Here is a 26,400-nt window from a genome sequence, read left to right as displayed (position 1 = left end):
GAAACGCAGGAGATCAAAGAATTAATGGAGGAACTAAAGAACTCTGGGAAAAGCAATGAAAGCAGAATAGATGAAATGGAAGAACGAATAAGTACTCTTGAAGACACAGAAATAAAAAGAACCAAAACAGAAAAGGAAAGAGAAGTACAAAGGAAAAAGAATGAAGAAAGACTTCGGGAACTATCTGACTCCATGAGGAAAGGAAATATAAGAGTTATAGGAATTCCAGAAGGAGAGGAGAGAGATGTAGGAACAGAGAAAATATTCCAGGAGATAATTGAAGAGAACTTCCCAAATGTGAAGAAGGAGCTAAAAATTGATATACAAGAAGCAAGAAGAACACCAAACTTCCACGACGAAAGGAAAAATACAGCAAGACACATAATAGTAAAGCTACCAAGAATCCAGGACAAGGAAAAAATAATGAAGCTGGCAAGAGGGAAGAAACAGATAACATTCAAAGGAAAACCAATCAGGCTGACATCGGACTTTTCTGAAGAAACACTATGGGCAAGGAGAGAGTGGAGGGGCAGAGTCAACAGACTCCAAGAAAACAGATGCCAACCAAGAATACTCTATCCCGCAAAGCTCTCCTTCCTCTATGAAGAAAGAATAAGGACCTTCCCAGACAAACAGAAACTCTGGAATTTCATTACGACTAAACCCCCACTCCAAAAAATACTACAAGGAATCCTAAAGCCAGAACCTCAGAGGGATGAATAACAACAAAAGAAGGCCAAAAAAAAATTATTAAAAGAATAAATAAATAAAATCAAAGGAAAGACAAACACAATGGCAAATACAGATGCTAACATGTCAATATTAACTCTAAATGTAAATGGACTAAACTCTTCAATAAAAAGACACAGAGTTGCAGCCTGGATTAAGAAACAAAACCCAACCTTTTGCTGTCTCCAGGAAACACATTTAGCTACAAAAGATAAAAATAGGCTCAAAGTCAAAGGATGGAAAACAATCCTACAAGCAAATGGACCAAAAAAGAAAGCAGGAACAGCTATACTTATATTAGATAAAACAGACTTCAAACTCAAAAAAATAAAAAGAGACCCCAATGGTCACTACATTGTGATCAAGGGGACAATACTTCAAGAAGAAATAACACTCATTAACATATACTCACCAAATGAAGGAGCACCAAAATATATCAGACAACTGTTGTCCTCTCTGAAAGCAGACATCAGAGAAAACACATACGTAGTGGGAGACTTCAACACACCACTATCAACAATGGATAGATCAACAAGACAAAAAATAAGTAAAGAAACTAAAGCTCTAAATAAGGACCTAGAGCATTTGGGCTTAACAGACATCTATAGAACACTAAACCCCAAAAAAACGGAGTACACATTTTTCTCAAGTGCACAAGGATCATTCTACAGGATCGATCACATACTGGGGCACAAGACAAACATCAACAGATACACAAAGATTGAAATCATACCAACCATCTTTTCTGACCATGAAGGCATCAAACTAGAAATAAACCATAAATGGAAGGCAAGGAACTTTCCTACCTCATGGAGATTAAAAACCACACTACTGGAAGACCACTGGACTAATGAGGAGATCAAAGAAGAAATTAAAAAATTCTTTGAATTGAATGACAAGGAGGACACCAATATCCTAAATGTATGGGATGAAGCAAAAGCAGTAGTAAGAGGAAAATATATAGCAATAGAAGCTCACATCAAGAAACAAGAAAGAACTCAAAGAAACAACCTAATCTCGAAGCTCAAAGATCTAGAAAAAGAACAACAAAAAAACCCCAAAACCAGCCGAAGAAACGAAATAATAAAAACCAAAGCAGAAATAAATGAAATTGAAACTAAAAATACAATCCAAAAGATCAATGAAACCAAGAGCTGGTTCTTTGAAAAAATAAATAAAATAGACAAACCCGTAGCCAGGCTCACAAAGGAAAAAAGGGAGAAAGCACAAATAAACAGGATCACAAATGAAAGAGGAGAAATTACAACGGACATAGCAGAAATCAAAAGAATAATCAGTAACTACTATGAACAGTTATATGGAAACAAGTTCAACAATCTAGAGGAGATGGACAAATTCCTACAACTCTACAATCACCCAAAGCTAAATAAAGAAGAAATAGAACACCTAAACAGACCAATTACAATTAGCAAAATTGAAATGGTAATCAAAAACCTCCCCAAAAACAAAAGCCCAGGACCTGATGGATTTACAAATGAATTCTACCAAACATTCAGAGACGAATTAGTGCCTATCCTTCACAAATTCTTCCAAACAATTGAGAAGGAAGGGACAATACCAAACACATTCTATGAAGCCAACATTACACTAATACCAAAACCGAACAAGGACAACACAAAAAAGGAAAACTACAGGCCAATCTCCCTAATGAACACTGATGCAAAAATCCTCAATAAAATTTTAGCTATCAGAATCCAACAATGTATCCATAAGATAATTCACCACGACCAAGTAGGATTCATTCCAGGGACACAAGGATGATTTAACATCCGAAAATCAATCAACGATATCCAACACATCAACAAAAAGAAATATAAAAACCATATGATAATATCAATAGATGCTGAGAAAGCTTTAGACAAAGTGCAACACCCATTCATGATAAAAGCCCTTGAAATTCTTGGGATACAAGGAACATACCTCAACATCATAAAGGCCATCTATGACAAGCCAACAGCCAGTATCATTTTCAATGGTGAAAAGCTGAAAGCAATTCCATTAAGATCTGGAACAAGACAAGGATGTCCACTCTCACCACTGCTTTTCAATATAATACTGGAAGTCCTAGCCAGAGCAATAAGACAAGAGAAAGACATCCAAGGAATCCAAATAGGAAAAGAAGAAGTCAAACTATCACTATTTCCAGATGATATGATAATATACGTAGAGAACCCCAAAAACTCCACAGAAAAACTAATTCAACTCATCAATCAGTTCAGTAAAGTGGCAGGATACAAAATCAACACGCAAAAGTCAGTAGCCTTCCTATACACAAACAATAAATCTGAAGAAGAAGAAATCAAAAAAACCATCCCTTTTATTATTGAAACAAAAAAAATCAAATATTTGGGAATAAATCTAACAAAAGAGGTAAAGGACCTATACAAAGAAAACTATAAAACACTGTTAAAAGAAATAGAAGAAGACACAAAGAAATGGAAAGACATCCCCTGCTCATGGATTGGAAGAATAAACATTATTAAAATGGCCATCCTACCAAAAGCAATATACAGATTCAGTGCTATTCCAATCAAAATTTCAATGTCATTCTTCAAAGAAATAGACCAATTATTGATGAAATTCATATGGAATCACAAAAAACCCCGAATAGGCAAAGCTCTCCTGAAAAAAAAAAGGGAATGGAGGCATCACACTCCCAGACTTCAAACTATACTACAAAGCCATAATCATCAAAACTGCATGGTATTGGAACAAGAACAGACATACAGACCAATGGAATCAAATAGAAAATCCAGAAATAAACCCACAGATTTATGGTCAACTAATCTTTGACAAAGGAGCAAAGACTATGCATTGGAGCAAAGAAAGTTTGTTCAATAAATGGTGCTGGGAAAACTGGGTCGCTACATGCAAAAGAATGAAGCTTGACCACTACCTCACACCATACACGAAAATCAACTCAAAATGGATTAAAGAACTAGACATAAGACCTGAAACCATAAAATATATAGAAGGAAATATAGGCGAAACACTACGTGATTTGCACATCAAAGACATCTTTACAGACACATCACCCAAAGCAGTGATAGTGAAGGCAAAGATAAACAGCTGGGACTACATCAAATTAAAGAGCTTCTGCACAGCAAAAGAGACAATAACAAAAACAAAGAGAAACCCCACCAACTGGGAGAACATTTTTGCACCCAACACTAATGATAAAGGACTGATCACAAAAATCTGCAAAGAGCTGATGAGACTCAACAACAACAATGAAAATAATCCCGTCAAAAAATGGGCAGAAGAGCTAAAAAGAAACTTCTCTGAAGAGGAAAGGCAAATGGCCAACAGGCATATGAAAAAATGTTCAACATCACTTGTAATCAGGGAAATGCAAATCAAAACTACCATGAGATACCATCTTACACCAGTGAGAATGGCACATATTAAAAAAACTAGCAACAACAAATGTTGGCGAGGGTGTGGAGAAAAAGGAACTCTTCTGCAATGTTGGTGGGAGTGCAAACTGGTCCAACCACTATGGAGAGCTGTGTGGAGATTTCTGGACCTACTACACATAGAGCTTCCATAGGATCCAGCAATTCCACTCCTAGGTATTTACCCAAAGGACACAGAAACATCAATTCCAAAGAACACCTGCACCCCTATGTTTATAGCAGCACTGTTTACAATAGCTAAGCTTTGGAAACAACCAAATGCCCAAAAATAGATGACTGGATCAAGAAGATGTGGTACATATACACCATGGAATATTACTCAGCATTCAAAAAAGAGAAACACATGCAATTTGCAGCAACATGGATGGTGCTGGAAGGGATCATGCTCAGCGAAATAAGCCAAAATGAAAAAGAAAAATACCGGATGGTCTCACTCATAGCAGGAATCTAGAAAACTTAAATAAGGGACCAGGAAAATGAATAACTATAAGAAAGTGAAAATCAGAATCAACAAAAAACTATGAAACAGAGACACTTTTTGGGGGGTGGGGGGCGGGAGGGGAGGGATTGGGATCAGAAAGGGGGGGCTGCAATTGTATGGGGAATATAAAAATAAAATATATTATTTAAAAGAAAAAAGAAGCATCTAGAATTTACCCCCTGAAAGGTCGATGCAGGGGGCAGGAATGAGGAAGCCCACATAGAAAAAGACAAGATGACCCTGACACCAGAACCACTGATACCATCAAGCCTAAACTGAAGCCTTAAACCGGAGAAAAACAACTCAGCTCCATTCTGATATTGTGAGCTCCCAGTGTGACAGTCATTTTGCTGTAAAACAAGGGGGATGTGAAGTCAGGAGCTTCAGCATAGTCTCTGGAGGGCAGGTTGAAGCGCAGCCTCTAGACCCCCAGCTGAGTAGATTGGAAAGAGGGGAGGGTGGGTGTTCCCCTTCCTTGCTGTGCAGAGGTGATCCAGGCTGTGATAGTGCTTCGGTAGCCCCCCTCCCTCTGATTCTCCAGGAACCCCACACTTGTTCTGCCTGGCACACATGACACAGGGCTCCTCTGTGTGCTCCGTGTGCTCAGGAAACTTCCTGAATTGCCGGGGGCCATGTAGGTGGTCCCAGGAAACAAGGCTCCATTTGTTCTCCTCACCTTCCATTGCAATGAGCTGCTGTCAACACGAAGTTGTCTTGTACCAGGAAACCCCCACATTGGTACTGACGACCATTTTTTTTCTCACAGAAACTCACAAATGCCATATAGGGCCGGGAGTGTGGTTTGGCCTCTGTGCCGCAGTAGATCTCCCCTGAAAAAAAATTCCCTGGATCTCCTTGCCCACAGAGGGAAAAAAAAAAAAAGAGAACAGGAACTGCCTGATGGCCTAAAACAACAAATGGGATGGTCCACCATGGAGGTCTTCAGGGACCCATCACCCTGGGATACAATGTATGGCCTCCTGGGCAGCATCGGGAGCAGTGTATTTCCTTGCCTCATTCTCAGTTTCTTGTGTAGAGAGAGGAACTTAACCCTATTGTGAATCAGATACCCTCAAATACATGTTGGGGGAAAGGATCTGTGTTCAAGGCAGAACATTCAAAAGACCTGAAAGTAGTCTCTCTCCCCCAGTGTCTCAGGCCCCTGTGTCCTGCCTACTCCAGGCTTGATCTAGTCAAAGACCTGAGCAACTGAACCCTGTGCCGCAAAATTGCAGATTTTCTTATCCCCATCCTGAGTCAGGCACTTAGAAATATCCCAAAAAGTTTTGCTGGGGACACAGGAACAGTGTCCAAATTTGCTTTTATCAGCAGTAGGTAGGTGTGATCTTAAGGCGATAGAAGCCAGCACCGCTTTATCTGTCTTCCGTACTGACCTCAGGTACTAGAGGGCAATTAGATAGGACTGGAAATAAGAGTGAGATGGGGAAGGGGTGGGTAGGAGACAGTGTCCATTAGTGCCTGAGACACTAGGGCCACACTGTCATGGCTCACTTAGGTTCTGGGTTTGGCCTGGTGGAGCTCAGTGGCCTGCAACACGGGGACAGCAGGAAAGAGCACATGCGGCACTTAGCCCAAGCGAGCTTTCTCATCTTGGTCCAGATGACAGCTCCAGAGATAGATAACTTTGCAGAAAGGAAAATTTTATGAAGTTCAGCCTTCCCCCTCCACAAGCACCTGCACCGTCCTAGTAATCAGTCCCTGTTCAGGTGACAGGAGTGAGAGCCATGGAAGGGAGATGACACCCCAGGTCTCGCAGGAGTAGTTTCCTTTGCTGTGATTTCTGTGCCTGTGTATTCAGATAGAGTTCTGGGTTTCAGCATGTTTCTGGGAGTAGACTGAGCAAGGAAGACTCACACGAGCCTCAGTGGACACTATGAAAGTGTCGCAAGTAGACTAAGCCTATGTGTTGGAGGTGGAGCTGAGAATAGAGAGGGTCACTTACCTCCTTCAACTCCAGAGAGCAGGACACTGGCCAACAAGGACAGGAGGAGCAGCATCTTTCTTAAAAGGGTGATCAAGTCTTCGTGGAACCTGAATTTCCCCTCGGGTTTTAAATAGTAGAGGTGAAGTCAGAGGGGAAGACTCAGAGACCACACACTTCCTGTTTGTGTTGATTCTCAAGGCACGTGCTATGCCCTCATGGCTCTTTGGTTCACACAGAAAGGTCTGTGTATTGAGGGTTTAGAAGAACCACAATCCATATGCATTGGTGGGGGGTCACATTCGGGTGGAAAAAATCGTGACTCTTAAGAGAGGAAGGGGCTCTGGGGAACTTGGGAATTACTAGGCTGAATGCTGTCTCCTTACCCTATGGCAGACCCTCCAGAGATTGAATGTGATCCCCCCCATGCCTGAATCTGTGATGGGGTGGGTAACCGTCTACTTCTTAAGACACCAAGTATCTGCTCAATCTGACTCTGTGGAGCTTCTCTGGTGATAGCCCAAGTGTTTCATTTTTTGGTTTTGGGGGTTTATTTTGTTTCTTTTTTTCTCCTGTACTATACAAAAGTACTGAGCATTTATCTCTCCTAAAACACAATCAAGAGTCTAATTATCCATCAAGTTTGTGGTAAGTTCAGCCAAACAAAACTGTTGGGGATGGGGTGATAAGCAGAGATTGTGGTGAAGTAGAAGCTGGATGTAGCTGAGAGTACATGGAAAGCAAGGAAAAAACAAAAGAGAAGGATTTGTGAAGAGGGGCAGGGCTGACAGAGGCGCTTGAGTTCATTAAATGTGGCGCAGGCCCAGGAACGCAGCTCCGAGTTGCTGACATGTGTGCCAGCACTGTTGGGATTTGTTAAATAACCGTATGTGGACACACTGGGTTGTAAGTATCTAGTAAATAATATTGGGGATGCTTAGAATGCTTAAAAAACAAATAATGAAAGAATATGACTTTCAATCAGGATAGTGGTTTGATCACCTGTCACATAACCTTGTCACATAAACCATGAAGGGTTTTACAATCTCCACTGCTGATTTCTTACATGTGCAGGGCTATCAATTTTTCTGTAGACAATTTTTCTTGAGCAATTGGGGTGCTACCCACTGAGTCCCCTGTCTCCCTGCCCCCCACCTGCTCACAACTCAGCTGCTCTGACCTGGGACAGAGGCCCCTGTCCTGAGCTTAATTCCTGTCCTGGGAGATATAATTGCTCTGTGAGGTCTTCATAATGAAATTGTAATTGCTTTGGACTTTGGGGGGAATAAAGAGGACAAAAGAAACCTGAGAAAACCCTAAGAGATGGGACATGAAATGCATAAAGGTGTAGAGGAATTCCCAGGAGAACAGGAGAGAGACAACAGGGCAGAATGTGGTTGAAGATACAATGGCTGAAAATATCTCAACTTAGTGGGAACAAACAACAGACAAGCAAAGAGACCCAAACCTCAGTGTAGACACCCAGACAGCTCTGAGAACTCAGAGTGGGACAAAGGAGCATGAAATGGGCAGGGTACCCCATCCCTGGCCCTTCCCCTAGAGCTACTCCTCCCAGTCCAACTGCGCCCCTTCAGATGCCCCACTGGGCCCAGCTCACACGTGGGCTTTTGCTTCAGGGTCACGTTCACAGGGGGAGGGTGGGGTGGGGTTGCCAGGGGGTGAACAGAGACAGAAACGGTGACTTTTCTCCTTGCAGACACCCCAGTAGCTGAAGGAGATGTTGCTCCAACCAGGCGTGGGAGTGTGAGGAGGTGGCTGCCCACTTTCTCCAACAACTACTCGACCATGAGCCCTTAGTTCCTTCTGGGCACAGAGGAGTCTTGCATTTTGTGACTACATGTTATTGTGGTAAAGTACACAGGACATCAGCGTTACCATCACCATGATGGGGTGCACAGTGTGGGGGCACCAAGTCCACACCCCTTGTCCTGTCAACACCTGCACCTCCACCCCCAAACTTCCTCCTCTTCCCAAAAGGAGTCTCTGAGCCCCTTCAGGTGTAATCCCCATTGTCCTCTGCCCCTTCCTGGAGAGATGGCCTGCTGCTCGGTGTCTGCAATGTGGAGAGTCCTCCATACATACAAGCATCGCCCGTGTGTCCCCTTCTCAAGAGTTATGCCTGAGAGAGGCGAAAAGAGGCCGGGAGGGCTAATGTGTACGGGGAAGGGAAAATGAGAGCATGGCTGAGCGCGCGTGAGGAGCAGCTAATGCTCCTGGCTGTGACCCCGCTCTGGCATCTCAGGTCTCTGAGCGCCTTTGCTTCATGCCAGGAGCAAGAAATACTAGTTCTCCAGACCAGAACTAGGGAGTCCTGGGTCCTGTAGGGGTGTCAATGGAGGCTGTAGCAGCACAGCTGAGAATTCAAGCCAAGGATGATGTAACTAGCAATAAAATATAATTACTAGCCCTGTGCACAGGTGTTTGAGGGAAGCTCGATTCCGTGGGATTCAATGACCACACCGTATTAAAGAAAAAAGGATTTATTGTGAGCAACAGAGGCGATGTGCGAGCAAAATTATAAACAGTGCCCCAAACCCAACCAAACTGATGAACATGCATACATACTGTACAGTTTCCTCAGAAATTAGCATCACGGAGGCAAAGAGTCAGCACTCCGGAAAACAGCATCATGGAGGCAAAAAGGCAGCACTCCGGAGAACAGCATCACGGAGGCAAAAAAGTCAGCACTCCGGAGAACAGCATGGGAGACATATCCACGTCCAGCAGCTGCGAGCAGCAGCAGCTAGGCGACCACTGTGTTTTTATCTCCCAAGGTCGGATATGGCCAGTATCCAAGCCCAGGGATTCATGTTGGGCTGGTCATCTTTCTGTGCACGATGCCCTGGAGTTACATAACCAACCCATTTCTTGGTGGTCCTGGACATCGCGAACAGTTACATAACCAGCCCTATCTTTTGGCTCCTGGTCTGGGTGCTGGCCAGGCTCCTGGATCAGGGGGCCAAAAGGTGGTCGCACATCTTCCAATGTACCCGGCAAAACGACATTAACACTTTATTTTCCTACATTTCGGCCCTACGGTTTGTCGGGGACATAGGGCCGATTTTGATACCAAAAACTATGGGCAAGTGCCGAAAACCAGCTTTTGGCAAAATGTCGGGTCAGAAGTCGGTGAAAGGAAAAGATGGCCTAGGTGAAGCGAAAGGGGCTGAGGGGAAGGGGATGAGGTAGAATGAGGAGACACTGACACTTGGTGAGGTGCCAGTATCTTCTACTGAGGGGCTCAGCGGGGTCTTTATTTATACTTCTTAGCAAGCCGAGAGATGTCATCATTATAAACATAGAAACAAAGCTGAAACAATTAGTGTATCCCCTTTTTTATAGACTTTTGGCCACTACGTGCTCTTAACAAGAAGGCAACCTTCAAGGTTAATGAAAAAACTAAGCCTTACACTAAAACTCATTGTTTTAGCTAAACAACAACCTAAGACCGTAGATAGCTGCCAGCACATCCCTATCAGCCAAAGCCCAAGCAAGAAAAGACTTTTCTTATTTGCATGACCTTTAGTCGGGGACCAGCTGTTACCCAGCTATTAGAACTTTGTTTTTACCTAGAAACTTTTTAACTTAAATAGCTTTATTTAAAAACTTTTTTAAGAAACTTTAAGAGAAGGCAAAAGAAGGACCTACTAGAATTATTGTGCTGGATTGCTTGTCAGGCATGTACAATAAATTGTCTCCCATTGTCAAGTGGGCCAAATTATTTAATAACTAATTTTTAAACAGATAATTTTTCACGCCATCCACCCACAGTCTGCTGACACGTACTATTCACTGCCCAATATACTTTTTAATAATATTTTTTTTCTCTATGACAAAGAACAAAAAGTAAAGGGATGCCAGATCTTCAGCCCCACGGTGTGAGGCCCTTTACCGGGTTCCAGTGTGAAAGAAAACCAGTCCCTTCAGGTATTGTCCATTGTGGAAAGCAAAAGTCCTCCATTGCTGGAAAAACAGTTCATCAGTCCAAGCCAAAAAAATCTGGAGGCATTAGCCAAAACAAGACAGCAAATATGTCAAAATCTCAAAAAAAATTCTTAAAATGGTTTAATTTATGTAGAACACAAATTCTCCCAACCTTGATCCCAAGCTTTAACAGCATAGCAAAAGTTTGTAAACTAAATCTACTTTTAAACCATATTATCTATTTTTGCATACAATCACAGGACAGAATAACTAAACAGCAATTTCAGCTGGCTTTGTTGGAATACTCCATATACGATCAGAGCAAACCATTGGCATCCGGTCCATGTAGGCTTTAGGAACAGAGTTGGTCTCATCAGACTCCACCTGGGCTTTCCTCTTCTCGAGGATACCAGGGACTTTTCGTTGGCTGGGTTATTCAGTTCTGCCAATGGAGGCAAGCTTCCTCACCTTCTTTGGAGGTTTCTGGAACCCTATGAACAAAGCAAACAGGTTCTCCTCTTCTTAGTTCAGCTCTGTTGTAACTTTGGAAGAACTTCACGCAAAGCCACACAATTAAACTTATGTCCAAATTTTTTTTTGTTTAAGCAGACAAAATCCCCATGGAAGTTATGCAAAAACAGACTCTGAGCTAAGTAGTAAAAGATTACTATCACTATTTTCATGCTGTATTGGTATCAAGGGGAGAGAAAATGCAAACACAGTGCTGGAAAAAAGAATTGCAACCTTGCTGCAGATCATGGTCACCAAAACAAGAAAACTTTGTGGATTCAGAACAAAATCCAAAAAAAAAATTTTACCAGTATTATGTATTATGTCAAAGAAAATTTAGAAAATATCAGGTGTATTTAGTCCTGTGCAGGAAATTTGTACTCTCAACAGTTCCATCAATAGGAATCCGTTGAGGTCTTTTTTTTTTTTTCCCCTATTTTTCCAGAAACAATTTTTGAAATAACAATCAATAAACAATAAACAATCAACAAACAATTGAGGTATACAATATTACAAGGTGACAATCACCACTGACAATTTACATACATATCAGGTACTGAGAGGTTTTATACACATTTTAGAAAACTAGTGTTAACATTTTTGTACATGCCAAAGTTTTACCATTTTCCCAAGTGACAATGCTTCCTTTCCAGTTTTACTTCACTAGGTAAGCCAAATAGAACAAATTCGTCTAACGCCTTTCCCAGGAGGAAAGGGAGAAACCCTGTGGAGTGTCTTAGGAGCTCTACTGAGGTTCCACAAAATTTCCTTGCATCAGCCAAATGACAGGCTACCCAATTTGTACTTGAATTTAGATTTCTGGGAAGCTTTGCCATAAGTATCAGAAAAACAACAGAAACAACAATATCAAATCTCTATGAAGGCATCGGCTTAGTTCGGTATTACAATGTTGACAATTTTACTGAAATGGCCTGTGCGGCCACATGAAAGCAAGCTCTAGTATTAATTTCTTTTTTTTCTTATTATGTGAATAAATTGATTAAATAATGCAATACAGTTAAATTTCCAACACATATTATTGTTTTTCTTTAAACCTATTATTTGCAGTTTTTATAAACCAAGGCAGATAAAGCTTAATTTCCCTCAAACCTTTTACGACTTACTACATACCCTCAATTTTAGCTTTTTTCTATTTTTTTCACACTCTGGCACAACCAGACATTTTAATTTTAAGACAAAACTAACTTCCCTTTCCTTTTTTTTTTATTTACCATCAGTCATTAATTGCTCTTTCTCTGTTCTTCAGACATCACTAAAACTTTTAACAAATCATGATTGTGGTTTTCTTTCAGTAGTCCAGAACACAAGGAGGTGCTTTGTGTGTTCACCACCCCAAAATGTTACTTTAAACATTGCAGATTATTAAAATTGACTTAAAAACAGTATAGCTTAGTTGCACTTGGTAAAGTTAATATGAAAAAAAAATTTACATATGTAAGTATATTTAACACTATAACTTTAAGGCATATATGTTTTGAATTATATCATAAAATTTGAACTAGTTCTTGCATCTTAAAAATTTTGGATTATGAAAATTTGTTTTTATGAGAACTTATATAGGCGCCGTTTATAATTAGTCTTCCGGAGGTAAAACAAAACAAAACAAAACAAAACAAAACACAAAGACAGACACAAACAGACACAGAGATCTCTTGACATACATTTAAAATTTTGGCCATATGCATATATTTTAAAACATAGTTATTTTACCAATATGTATGAAGATACTGAGGTTTTTAATAAGTTAAAAGCTAAAATCTGTGCAGAGAATAAATGTCTAATCTTAATTATTACCAAAGACCTTGGTTTCAAGACCACAGCAGTCACGGCAGTTTTTATTAACTTTTTAGATAAGAAAATATTTTTTTTTGAGTTTATATTTTTAAGAAATGATCCTTTGGCTTTAGGTTGTCAATGCTTTATTTCATTGAGAATGAGCATATTTTAAAACAAAAAGAACACTGTTATCTTAAGAACAGGAGAAGAGGTAAATTTTTACAGTCTGCCTGTTTTTAGGCTTTTATCAAAATCTGAGGCTTAGTATTTAGCTCAAAAATGTCTGTATTACCACTTTATATTTTACCTGGTTAATTAGTTTTAACAAGAAACTTAACCTTTACAGGTCCAATAAGTAAATTTAAAAGCTTTTGTATAGCTTGTTAGCATTTTGTATAGCTTGTTAGCAAGTCCAAAGTAACTCAGCAGTTTTTACCTTAGACAATTTACACTTTAAAATCAGAAAAACACAGGGAAATAGAACTTTTTTCCTAGAATGAAACAAAATAGTTTTTTAAGGTGGACAATTTGAATCCCTGGTGGGGCTTGATATTGATCTAAATGTTTGGCCACTATCCGGTGGCAGATAGTGGGGTTATGTTTATATCCTTGTGGCAACCAGGTGAACATATATTATCGGCCTTTCCATGTAAAAGCAAACTGCTCCCACCTGTCTTGTGAGATTGGGATGGTGAAAAAAGCATTGGCTAAGTGTAGCACTGTGTACCACTGTCCAGGGTGTCCTTGAATATTTTCAATAAGAGTAACAGTATCAGGGACTGCAGCAGTCAATGGTGGAGTTACCTGATTTAATTGTCTATAGTCCACCGCCACGATCCGTCGCTTTTCGGACTGGCCAAATTGGATTATTCCAAGCAGTGGTGGTGGTTATCAGCACTCCAGTATTAACATAATCTTTAATAGTCTGTTCAATTTTGTCCTGCCCACCCGGAATCTGATATTGTTTAGCAGTTATCAACCGGGAGGGGGCTGGAAGATCAACAGGAGGCTGTTTCAACTTTCCCACCGCTACATTATGTATTATTTACATTTTAATTGCAAAATGATAATCCCCATCTTTTTCAAGTGTAATGACATTCCCTTTAGGATGTCAATCCCTATGATATATTCTGGAATTGGAATGATTACTACTGAATAGGATTTTGGGGGTAACCCACTAATATACATACAGTGGTCTGGGTGGCTCAAATCTCTTTTCCTCCCAGACCCTGTATGATGATAGCCATTCCTTTAAATTTTTTAGGGTTTCCATAAATTAGGGTGGCTTCCACTCCCATATCCATTAAGGCCTGTGCTTGAGTCACATTTCTCATCAATCAAATCATCCAATCTATGGCATAAGCGGTCATAAGCAGATAACAACAACCAGCCCTGCCGGGATATTGCTCCTGGTTCTTTCCCCTTCTCAACCGGGACTTTCTGAAGGGCCTGGATTAATTGCGGCAGGGCAGCACATCTTGGAGCAGACCGTCCCAAGACTCACTAAGGCTGTTCCCCACTGCCCATTCCTTAGCCAAAGCAGCAAAGCTTGGATCTTCCCACCCAGGAATATCCTGGGCAGCAACAGTGACCTGAGGTGAACGTTTAGCAAAGAAAGGCATGGTCCTTATCGTCACATGGAATCCTGCCGACTATGCCAATTATGTAACTAGCAATAAAATATAATTGCTAGCCCTGTGCATGGGTGTTTGAGGGAGGCTCGATTCCGTGGGATTCAATGACCACACCGTATTAAAGAAAAAAGGATTTATTGTGAGCAACAGAGGCGATGTGCGAGCAAAATTATAAACAGTGCCCCAAACCCAACCAAACTGATGAACATGCATACATACTGTACAGTTTCCTCAGAAATTAGCATCACGGAGGCAAAGAGTCAGCACTCCGGAAAACAGCATCATGGAGGCAAAAAGGCAGCACTCCGGAGAACAGCATCACGGAGGCAAAAAAGTCAGCACTCCGGAGAACAGCATGGGAGACATATCCACGTCCAGCAGCTGCGAGCAGCAGCAGCTAGGCGACCACTGTGTTTTTATCTCCCAAGGTCGGATATGGCCAGTATCCAAGCCCAGGGATTCATGTTGGGCTGGTCATCTTTCTGTGCACGATGCCCTGGAGTTACATAACCAACCCATTTCTTGGTGGTCCTGGACATCGCGAACAGTTACATAACCAGCCCTATCTTTTGGCTCCTGGTCCGGGTGCTGGCCAGGCTCCCGGATCAGGGGGCCAAAAGGTGGTCGAACATCTTCCAATGTACCTGGCAAAATGACATTAACACTTTATTTTCCTACAGATGAATAAGCCTCTTGCCCTGGTCAATGCTGGAGCTTGTGGGGACAAGGGCACAATGAACAGCCACCTTCCCCCCTCCTCCCGGCCCCGGCCTGACACACCCGCTCCCCCACAGTCAATATTGACTCAGGGTACCTTTCTGTTTCCCATCTGTCTCGTTTTCAACTATTTGTAGAATTAAAAAAAATACAACCATCCACATAAGCGCACACAAGAATATGTGTACACATATATACGTAGGTGTTACATACACAATTTGCATAGTAAATACATATCCCGTGTCCATGTATGTATATGTAGGTACACACCGAGGAGTAGGTACAGATACATGGTTTCCAAGAGCAGCCTTGACACATAGTTCACTTGAGGGAGCCTTCCTGGGTAACAAGGACTAAGGAGCATCTGCTGTAGCCCCTCCTTTTTCATGGGGGGAGGGGGGAGACCCAGAAATGACAATGGAGCCACATAACTGAACAGGAGCCTGAGCTCCACCCCCAGGTCAGGTCTTTTCCAACTGGGAGAGAAAGGCTCGCAGCGCTTCTTCTGCCCAACCCACCATCACCGCAGTCCCCGAAGATGTTTTTGGCCCCTTGTGGCAACGATTCTTTGAGAGACAGCAGCGGAGTCACGTGAACAGCTGTTCTGGAAGAACTGCAACTGTGAAAACATTCTGTTCTGCTCACAAAATCTGCCCAATGTGGCTTCCGCCACTTCTAGAGTGCATAGAGGGAAGTCTGCAGCTTGGCAGCCTGCGTCCTCTGTGTGTGTGTGTGTGTGTGTGTGTGTGTAACCTGTGTGATCTTGGGCTCATCACTTAATATCTCTGAGTCTGTTTCACTTTCAAAGGTGATTATGGTCAACTCCCTGCAGAAGGTAGAGAATTCAGTAAGATAATATAAATACAGATTATGTAGGTTTTGGACTTGGTAAGGTGTGGGTTAATAGCAATGCCCAGTGTCTTCCTCACTGCTGATTACCCTATGCTGCATTTGGGCTCAAGTAGGTACAAAATTATAACCTCAATTATCTGAAGCCCATCTGGGTCTGACCCCCACCCCAGTGCACCCTTCTACTTGCATCAGATGGGACTTCATTTACCTGGGAGAGCCCTTTGCTCTGGGACACTGGCCAGAGTCCAGGGATGCCTTTTAGAGGCAAACCTTTCCTTTGGCCTGTTATATCGTCTACAGGCTCAGGAAACAACAGTCTGACTGCCCTGCTGCTAAGAAGCTGCGGCAGAGATGAGATTTCGGGAGAAAAGGACCCAGCTAACCCACTGATGTGGCCCCACTGATTTCCTCAGGGCTCACTGAGCACCATTTTTGAGTAGGGATTTCTGTGAAGGCAGCTGAGACACTGGCAGCTGCACAGCCAGCCCCAGCTTGTGGTGCCAGGAGAAGGGAGTGGGGTGAATGGCTGGAAGCTGAGTCTTCAAGTCCAAGGGCAAGGCAGCACCTTGGTGAGTGACACCTGGTCCAGTCACAGCTGGACCCTCAGGTTCCCAGGCGTAGGGACCGGAAACAAAGGGCCATTTGCAGTCTCGTGTTGGAGGTTCTGGCCAGTGATTAAGCAAGGAGAGTACAGTTGTGACAAAAGGTTGCTGGGTAAAGTGGATGGTGAACATGAAAATGAGAGAATGGATGAAAGTGTACATGAGAGAATTTCTTGCTTCTGTTGTCAGCCCAGCTCTGGCGTCTCAGGTCCCTTGTATCTCATCTGTCGTCCTGTCATTGTTGCTTTGGTAGGAGACTCCCAGAGGCCCAGCAGCTCTCTGCAGCACCTGACTTCTCGTGGGCAGACCTTGAGGGACTGGCTGCAATGGTCCAGATCTTCTATTTTGTTCACATAGAGTTCTATGGCTGTTTCCTGGCCTTGGTCAGAAAAGAGGAACTTAATAGCAGGGAGCATTTACAAGAGATGTACCAAGACTGGAGGGCTAATAGAATATATAACAAAAGAATTCTGAGGAGAGAATTAGAATTTCTAAACACAATATGTGTTATTATCTCCCTGAATGTTATATAGAGAAACAGAAAGTCTATGCACTCATATACTTTGAGGTTCTGCAAATGATTCAGCAGCATCTCTCTCACGTACCCCAAACCCAACCATCTGCCACATCCCGTAGAGACTTGATAAGATAGTGCACCTAGTCCTAGGTATGATGGGAAAGAAAGAACCCCTTTCAGTGAAGGTTGAGATGTGACCTCCTGGGTAAAGAAATGACCTTAGGAGGCAAAGTTTCTGGGTAAAGATCCTCAGGTAGTGGTTAACAAGTGTCTTGAGTGTGGTCCAAGAGCACATCAAAAGTGACAGAGGGCCTCCCAGGTGGCGCAGCGGTTGAGCGCTGGGTTGCGAAGCTGCCCGCGGCCTCTGCGGTGCCGGTTCGATCCCCGGCTGCTCCCCGGCCACCAGAGGAGGGTCCCACATGGCGCGCAGACCTCTCCTGCTGCCCGCTGCTCCCCTCAGCAGGGTACTTCGGTCCTTCTGCCTGTTCTGCTTCCTGCTCTGGCTCTGGTGAATTCTCTCACCCTCCCGCGCTTCTGACTGTACCCAGTGCATGTATAAACAAAACAAAACAAACAAACAAATAAATAAATAAATAAAACAAAACAAAACAACAAAAAAAAGTAACAGATACCACAACCTAGATGACTCCCTTCCAAGTGACTCCCTTACCCAAGTGCAGAAAAAAAAAAGGAATTTTCTGAGTCTGTAATGATACACTTGCCTCCAGATTGGAGGAAGTGGCCACACGGTTCCCAGCCTCACCTTCTTTCCTGTCTTCCTCTAGCCCTCCCATCACTCCAGTCATTTACTCACGCCATGGTTTTGCTGAACTGTCCCCCACCTGACATCCAAGCTTTGCTCCTTGTTGGTGACTGGGACTTAATTATTGACAGATTTGGCTACAAGTGGAAGTTATAGGGTGACTAGTATATACCAAACCTCTGAAGATGCCACAGCTGGATCTCTTTCCTGTAGACTTTTCTCTCCCCACCTGCCTTCTCGCCCCCATTCTCACCAGAGGCAAATGGAAGTGTGACCTTCCCACTACAGCACACAGCCTCGGTTCTCCTTCCCTGACATAATCTCCCTCAAGACTGTTTTTGATAACTTATAAGCACCCCAAAAAATCTGGCTCTCGTCCCAGCCTCTTATAGGAATGCACAGATAACTCCTAACTGAGGCAATAGTCTCTCAACAACATGGCTGAGTGTTGTGGTTAAATGAAACTGGCCATGGCCAAGTTCTAGACGCTGATGCCTATAGATTCTGATTTCAGGCAGAACATAGAGAGTGACAGGACTTAGGGAAATCAGTTGACAGCAGTAGAAGCAAATGCCATGTGTCAGTGTGGGCATGTCATGTTACTGTGCTATTGTCGCTATCTAAAAGGAATGGTCCTGCCCACTTCCGATAGGGACTGGCTGTGACTTGTGAGAGGTTATGGCGCGAGGGAATGCCCCTCATGGGCCAGGCTCAATATTCTGTGGGGAATGTGGGGTAAGAACATCAGGAAAAAATGAAGAAAATGGTTTTTAATATACTTTAAAATATTTTTTTAAGTAACTGTGATCCAAATGAACAATATAAACAGAAACTTATATTCTTCAGCAACACTTGATCTTTCCCCAGATTCCTTGGCAATGTAGGAAGCAGTTCATTTGCAGAGCTATGGAAAAGATCTCCGACTCTGGAATCAGACTCCTACATGCTAATCCTTGCTCCCTCTCCACTCTTACGACATGAGTGAAGAGGAAATGTACTTTCCCGTGTCAGTATCTCAACTGTCTCATCTGTGACATGAAAAAATGTCAGTAGCTCCCTCAGAGGGTAGAGTGGGAATCTATGGTCAGGGATCAGTGTTAGGCAGCATTACGACATGGCTGATATTTTCTCATTTGCTCAACAAATTGATTAATCCTATCAGCGCTCCAAGTATATGAAGCAAACATTGAGAGGGAGATATAATCAGGAGGGGATATATAATCAGGAGGGGATATAATCAATTCTCCAAAATTAGTTTGAAAGCTGAATAACACATTTTAAATAGTGTGTAGAACCTTTGGGCATAAAATTAATAAGGAAACCAGGAATTTGAACAACACTATAAACCAATTAGACCAAACACATATATGGAATACTCCAGCCCCAGCAGAATACATATTCTCTGAAGTGCATGTTCTCTCAGGAAGCATTCTCCAGGATAAGTCATAGGTTAGGTCATAAAAAATTTCTCAGTAAGTTTTAAATACTTTAAATTAGTTAAATTTATAATAACTAAACATGGAAAAAGTCAAAAAATCTTCTCCAACCATAACAAAATGGAACGAGAGAGGAGTAATTCAAGGAAAACTCACAGACATGGAAATCAAGCAACACACTCTTAAATAACCAAAGGGTCAAAGAGAAATGATAGAAAAATTAGAATATACTGAGACAAATGAAAATAAAAACACAACATACCAAAATTTGATGGATGCAATAGTGCTCATAGTGAACTATAGAAGTATAAACGCCTACATTAAAAAAGGAGAAAGATATCAAATCAATAGCACAACACCACACCTAAAAGAACTCGAAGGAAGAGCCTAAAGGATTTTAGAATTTTCTAAAGGCACAATATAAAAGAAGATCAAATAACTCAAGGCAGCAAAGGTAAAAAATAGTAAAGATTAGAGAGAGATCAACAAAAATGACAGTTTTTAGTAGATCAAATGATAAAAAAAGATTTATAGTATTAAAAACAGAAAATAAAATGAGGACATTACTGCCAACCTAGAGGAATTGAAAGAATTTGTGGGAATGCTATCTACATTTGTACACCAAAGTAGATGATCAGAGTGAAATGGGCAAATTCCTAGAAAAACAGAAAATTCCAAATCTGACTGAAGATGAAATAAAAATATGACTAGAACTACAACAAGGAGATTGAACAAGTAATGAGAAACCTCCCAACACAGAATATCCCAGGCCAAACGGCATCATTGGTAAATCTAACTAAACTTTCCAAGAATTATCACCAGTCTCACCGACACTCTTTAGTACAAATTGAACAGGAAAGAATACTTCCTCACATATTCTAAAAGGCCAGCATTCCCAGGTACCAGCCCGACAAAAATACCAAAAGGAAACTGGAACACCAATGTCCTTTATGAAAATAGATGCAAAGTTCCTCAACATGACATTATCAAATTGAGTCCAACAACACAATAAAAGGATTATAGTGCATGAGCAATTGGGTTTAACCCCTGAAAAGTTAAGGTGGTTCAACATTAGACATTCAATCAGTGTAACCCACCACAGTAATAGAATGAAGGGAAAATATATAATCATCTCATAGATGCAGAAAATTCATTTAACAAAATGAAAATCGTTCATGGTTTTGAGGGGGAAAAAGTTTCAGCAAACTAAGTATAAAAGGGAACTTTATAACATCATAAAATGTGTTTACTTAAACCCAAAAATCTTTCATCCTATGCAGTGGTAAAAGACTGATATTAGGAACAAGATAAGTATGTCCACTTCACCACCACTATTTAACATTGAATTGAAAGTCCTGGACAGAAGAATTTTACAACACAATGAAAAAAAAGGCATAAAAATTGGAGAAAATGAAGTAAAACTACCTATTGGCAGATGACATGACTATAAATAGAAAATCCCACCCCATAGCAAAATAAATAAATTAATTAAATTCATGGCAGGATACAAGTTCAGTTGTCAGTCTACACACCAGAAATAAATAATCCAAAAAAGGAAATTAGTACAATTCCATTTGTAATAGCATTCTCCCAAATAAAATGCCCACTAACAAATATAACCAAGGAGGTGAGCAAATTTGAACTCGCTCTGTAGTGGAACTTATTTAAAAATAAATTACCTTTCTGATTATTGTGTTAATATATGTTCATGAGGAAAATGGAAAGTAGGAAGGAAAATTGTCATTCATTCAATCTCCCACAGACAGAGTGTTACATAAGCACTGAGTTTTAAATCCTGGGATCCTATGAGATCTACAGTGCCATTTTCTTTGATGTCACTAAACTCAACAACTGAAGCCTTTCCTCCATGTTCAAAAATGTATGTCATGGGACTATAACATCTCTTTCCTAGTTTTTAGAATTTTTAGTTGCAATTAATTTCTACAGTTTTTTGAAAATTTTAAAAGAAAACAAAATTATAAAGTGATTTGATGTCTCCTTACTTGTTAATAATCATCTTTAATGTCCTGTGGGATGACCCAACATTTCACTTATGTGTATCTGTAGCCCTGCTTGTCCTATTCTAGTGGGAGGAGCACAGAGGAACCTTCTATGTGGTACGTTGTGTTCAACTTCTTTCATTAGCTCAATGATTCTGAGGTTTATCCAGAGGTCAGAGATCAGCAAAAGGTCAAGTCCTGGTCTCCGGTGCCCAAGCATGCTGCCCACTTCGCATGGTATTGGTAGCTTAGCAATCTAACATCCTTGGGAAAAGACGTCCTCTGCCAGTCTTAGCCCATGTGCTTGAGTGGGACCCACACCAGTGCCCCCAGAGCAGGAAAGACCAGGCTTGTCAGCCCATGGACTCAAGTTCTAGGGCCATAGACACTTGCTATTTAGGTCAATCAATATCAAGGGCCAATTTTGGTAAAAACAAAAGTCTAGAGAGATGGTCTCAATCTGAGCATTTGCAATTTTATTTATTTATTTTTAAAGATTTATTTATTTATGCATACAAGAGCTGGGGTACAGGCCAGAGGTGTGTGTGGTGGTGGGGGGGGGGGGAGAGAATTCACCAGAAACAGAGTGAAGAACAGAACAGACTGTTCTGACTAAACATACACTGCTGAGGGCAGCAGGGGGCGAGATAGGAGAGTTCTGCTGTGCCATGTGGGTTACTCCCTTGCTGGCCTGGGATCGAAATTGTGCTGCAGAGGCTGCAGATTGCTTCATAGGTTGTGCCACCAGGGAGGCCCTGAGCACATTTGCAATTTTAAAGGGGTGTGAAATACCCCAAAGAATGAAGCTTGGATGAGGCAGGGCTGCTGTCTGGATTTAGTGGCTGTGGCTTTCACTAACTTGTGCACCATGGCCTGCACTGCTGTGTCTGCATCTGGTGGCAGCACAGTAGGGCCTGCACCTGGGATGAAGAAACTATCCTGAAGGACTTGGCAGGATGGAGATGAAGGGGTGGTGTTTCTGTCACTGGGGACTAGATTTCTGGTTCTCTGGCACCTCTACCGGTCAACACCACCTCCTAGTCCCCACCTTAGCCTCGGGTTCCTGTCAGGGTTGGAACAAGTGGTCTTTTCTGAGTCATCAGCTGTGGGTACTGATGTGGCCACTGTGGGTCCTTACACCCTCCCACCCCCCAGGGAGCATCACCTGACCCCCACCAGGTGTGGGGGCGGGGCAGCCTTCATAGAAAACCCTGTGGGATGACACATCACAGAACAAGAAAGGAACCCCGGCTCACTGGGCCCACCTGCTCCTCCATCCTCTCCAGGCAAAGGACGCCCCAGCGGCTCCACCAAGCAGCCTTCCTGGGAAGATGCAGTCGCTCCTGCTCCCGCTGCTGCTGGCCTGTTTGCTGCTCCCCAGGGCAGAGGCAGGTGAGTGACCTTCCCCATCTCAGAGGCCACAGGTCCCCTGCCCCTTCTGCATACGTGGGACCCACCTGCCAGGATGTTCTGACCCTGGCTCCTGTCTCACATCAGGCCCCAAGGTGTTGTTGGACAAGCTGCCAGCAGGACCGGCCTGGCCAGGACTGTTCTCAAGAAGAGCCAGTGGTGCTGTCTCCCCTCCCAGCGCCGCCAGCCCCTGCCATCTGGAGAGTGGAGCCTCCCTGGAAGTGCATGCAGAGGGTGGGAAACTGGCAATGACAAACAGTAAATCCCCCTGCCAAGGGCAGCAAGGGCCTGGCTCCGGGTCTGGGACCAGACAGGGGGTCTCTCAACATCTGCTTAGGAGAGAAGACACCAGACCTGGTGACCACACTGTCCCCAGAAGACTGCTTTGCCTTTGCTCAGCCTAGAGCCCCTCAGCCCCTTTCTCCAACTCTGCTTTTCTTCCCAGGTCCTTAGCAGCTCCCCTCTTTTCAAGGATGGGCCACTCTTCAGCAGACTGCGGCTTCTCTGCTTTCGAGAATTCCCCAGCACTAGCCCCTCCAACCCTTCTTCAGCCACAGGGGCTTCCTGCAGCCAATGAGCATGGGCACCTCTAGGAGTCAGGCCCAGGAATCAAGCTGGACAACATCTAGACTCTGCACATCAGCTTGGGTTCTAGAAAGCAGCACTGTTAGAGATGGCACAGACTCACAGGGGCCTTGAAACTACATGACATAAAAGAAAACCAGGAGAGGAGTTTTCCAGAGCCTGGAGCACTTTACTGTCCTGACACAGCCCTGCTCACCTCCAGCTTTGGGTGAAGGCAGAGCACAGGCTAAGCAGAGGGGCTTTCCTCCTCCGGGAAGGGAAAATGGAGGAGCCTTAAGCACCCCCACCAGCCCCATGCCACCCTGGCTCCCAAAAGCCCTGTAGTGTGAGCATCAGGGCAGGTGCAGTAAGTGGGGGCACAAGCAGACCAGACATTTCCTTCAGGAGAGATCATCGGTGGACATGAGGCCAGACCCCACTCCCGACCCTACATGGCATTTCTACAGATATCAGATCAGAAATCTGAGAGCTGGTTTGGTGACAAATTCCTGCCATTTTACAACATGAGGTGTGGCGGTTTCCTGATTCGAGAGGACTTCGTGCTGACAGCCGCTCACTGTAAAGGGAGGTGAGGAGCAGCCACAGCCCACACCCTCCTGAGAGCCCCACTTCTTCCCAGGAGCTCCCCAGCTTCTAGGAGTACATAAGCCAGAAGAGTCCTCAGAAGTGAGAAATGTGCAGGTAGCTGGTAAGGAAGGACCAGGGCAGTGTAAGCTGGAAACCTGCAGGGAAGAGAGTGCTCAGCCCTGCTGGCTTTAATGTGGCCCGCTTGGGCATCAGATGCAGACTAATGCAACTTCGCATGCCTTCCTGAGGTAATTGACTTCTGGGGTCCGTGGCACAGTTACCAATAGCTCTAGAATACTCCTTCTGTTACTGAGAAGCAGAGGGCACAGACAGATTTTCCCTGAGCCCTCTGTTGCCTCCATTTCCCCTCAGCTGCAGTCCCCCCTTGCCCCGCCTGTCCCTGCCCTGCCAGACATCTGGGCTGTATCTCCTGTGACTTCTCCCTCTGGTCTGTTTTCAGATCAATGACTGTCACCCTGGGGGCCCACGACATCACCATGCAGGAGAGGACCCAGCAGGTCATCCCTGTGAAGAGGGCCATCCCCCACCCAGATTATAATGCTAACACCATTGCCAATGACATCATGTTGCTGCAGGTTGCAAATCTCTCCCTTGGTCCTGACATTTAATCCTGGGCTGTTTGTATCCCCTGTGGCCTCATTCCTGTCCTCTTCCCAGTTATGACCCTTCATTGTCCAAGGGATGTGAGAAGGTAACCCCATGACTGTCTTGTGGGTCAGCAGTAGATAAGGTTTCCTTTCCTTTTCTTTCTGTCAGCTTCAACGGAAGGCCACATTGAACACCAATGTGAAAACCATCAGGCTGCCCAGGAAAAACAAATCAGTGAAGCCGGGGAAGGTGTGCACTGTGGCCGGATGGGGGCGCTTAGGCGTCACTGCCCAGCGTGCACATAAACTGCAGGAGGTAGACCTTGCAGTTCAAAAGGACAGTGTTTGCCTCCATGTCTTCAAAGACAATCTTTACGACAGCACCACCCAGATATGTGCGGGAGAGCCTGGAACAACAAAGGCTTCATTTAAGGTGAGCTCACCAGTACTGTCCATGCCCAACCCTGGGTACAGCCAGGCTTTGAGGAGCCCAGGGCAGTGGGAACCAGCCATATCCTTATTGACTCAGCCTTCCCATCTTCCATCTCTGGTCCGCCTTTCTAGGGGACAGGACACAGCCCCTCAGCTATTCATGGGCAGAGGCTTCCTGACAGAGGAGAGGGAGGGAATTGCCAGGGCCAGGCGGGAACCCTAGGACATGTCCCGAGCCTGATCTCATCCACAGCCCCTATCAGAGACCCCCACCCTCAGGGCAAGACCAGGAGAAGGCCCCGCTCAGTTCTTCCTCCATCTGCCACAGGGTGACTCCGGGGGCCCCTTGGTGTGTAACAAGGTGGCTCAGGGAATCGTCTCCTACGGGCCCCAGGATGGGACGCCTCCACGTTTCTTCACCAGGATCTCAAGCTTTGTGCCCTGGGTAGAAGAAACAATGAGACAAGTCACACTGCAGGGACCAGGCTGAGGCGCCAGGGACTGAGTCATCTGTCCTCTCTGGGGCAGAGGCTGGAGCAGCTTTGGCCAGTGGGGGTGGGGGGGCTGCCAGGGGCTTCACAAACTTTCATTTCTAGAGGGAAATCATTGACTCCTCCTGTTTCCCAAATTGCCCTACAGCTTATAGCTTCATGAGTAAATTTTTCCTTCTATTTTTCAACAACCTCTAAATCCTTTCCCTAAGAACGTAGGTAGAAAGTACCTCATTTGAAAGCCTCCGCCTTAGAGAAGACTGAAAGTAGAATGCTGAATTGTTTGCACTGACGAGAGTGCTTACACTGCGGGGAAGTAAATTCTGGGCCTGAAAGTAATAGATTCCTCAAAGGCGTGATCGTTCAGCACAGAATGTGTAAATAAAAACATGAAATTTCTGTGACTACCCAGAGATGATCCTCATTCCTGCTCCCTGCGTCTCCTCCCGCTCTTGTCCTGTGTCTTCAAAAGATGCTGCTCCTCTAAAAGAAGTGGGCCTGGCTGTCGGTCTCAGCCTGGTCTCCATCACCTGCTGTCCTGCTGGGGAGTGTGGGGGCCGCTGTTTGCTGATGCTGCTGGTCACGGGTGCAGGAGCCTCAGATATATGGTGTCGGGACGAGGGGCCTAGTGCCATGATGGGGAGCGTAACGGCGTTCACCCCTCTCATCTGGCAGAACTGGCAGCTTTTCTGCAAGGGAGCCCTTCCTGTGACTTGGGGGGACAGGCCCCATAGCCCGAAGGGTGGTCAGTGACCTAAACACAAACCAACCAGAACACTTCAAGGGACCCAGGGGTGATTGGCTTCTGTCCAGTGACTGTCAAGTCCAGGACTTCTGTTCAAATCTGTGGGTTAAGAGAAGCTGTCACAGAACACTTAGATTTGGAAAAGGGAAATATGAACCTTCTCAAAGTATGAGTCTGGAATGGTGGTAAGACAGGAAACA

The 26,400-nt window shown here is 43.8% G+C and overlaps 2 protein-coding genes across 2 annotated transcripts in view; one reads left to right on the top strand and one right to left on the bottom strand.

Annotated features, from left to right (window-relative positions):
* The window catches only part of LOC119238090 (mast cell protease 8-like), a 53,273-nt gene extending 46,608 nt beyond the window's left edge, over positions 1-6,665 (bottom strand). The window contains exons 1-2 of the mRNA XM_037501830.1: positions 6,611-6,665; positions 5,324-5,477 (exon numbers count right to left, since the gene is read on the bottom strand). Of these exons, the coding sequence (XP_037357727.1) occupies positions 5,324-5,477; positions 6,611-6,665 (209 nt within the window). The remainder of the gene's footprint in view (positions 1-5,323; positions 5,478-6,610) is intronic.
* A 16,028-nt stretch (positions 6,666-22,693) lies between these two features.
* On the top strand, positions 22,694-25,454 carry LOC119238241 (mast cell protease 3-like). The gene is made up of 6 exons (XM_037501946.1): positions 22,694-22,754; positions 23,742-23,829; positions 23,866-23,925; positions 24,385-24,520; positions 24,702-24,965; positions 25,293-25,454. The coding sequence occupies exons 1-6, from the start codon at positions 22,694-22,696 to the stop codon at positions 25,452-25,454; spliced, it is 771 nt and encodes a 256-aa protein (XP_037357843.1).
* The last annotated feature ends 946 nt before the right edge of the window (positions 25,455-26,400 follow it).

This window comes from Talpa occidentalis, unplaced genomic scaffold (genome assembly GCF_014898055.3).
Source record: "Talpa occidentalis isolate TD23 unplaced genomic scaffold, MPIMG_talOcc4v2.1 talOcc4.11, whole genome shotgun sequence".
In the NCBI taxonomy this organism is placed as follows: Eukaryota; Metazoa; Chordata; class Mammalia; order Eulipotyphla; family Talpidae; genus Talpa; species Talpa occidentalis.
Note: the sequence above shows the minus strand (reverse complement) of the source record. Positions and strands in the feature narration are given on the sequence as shown.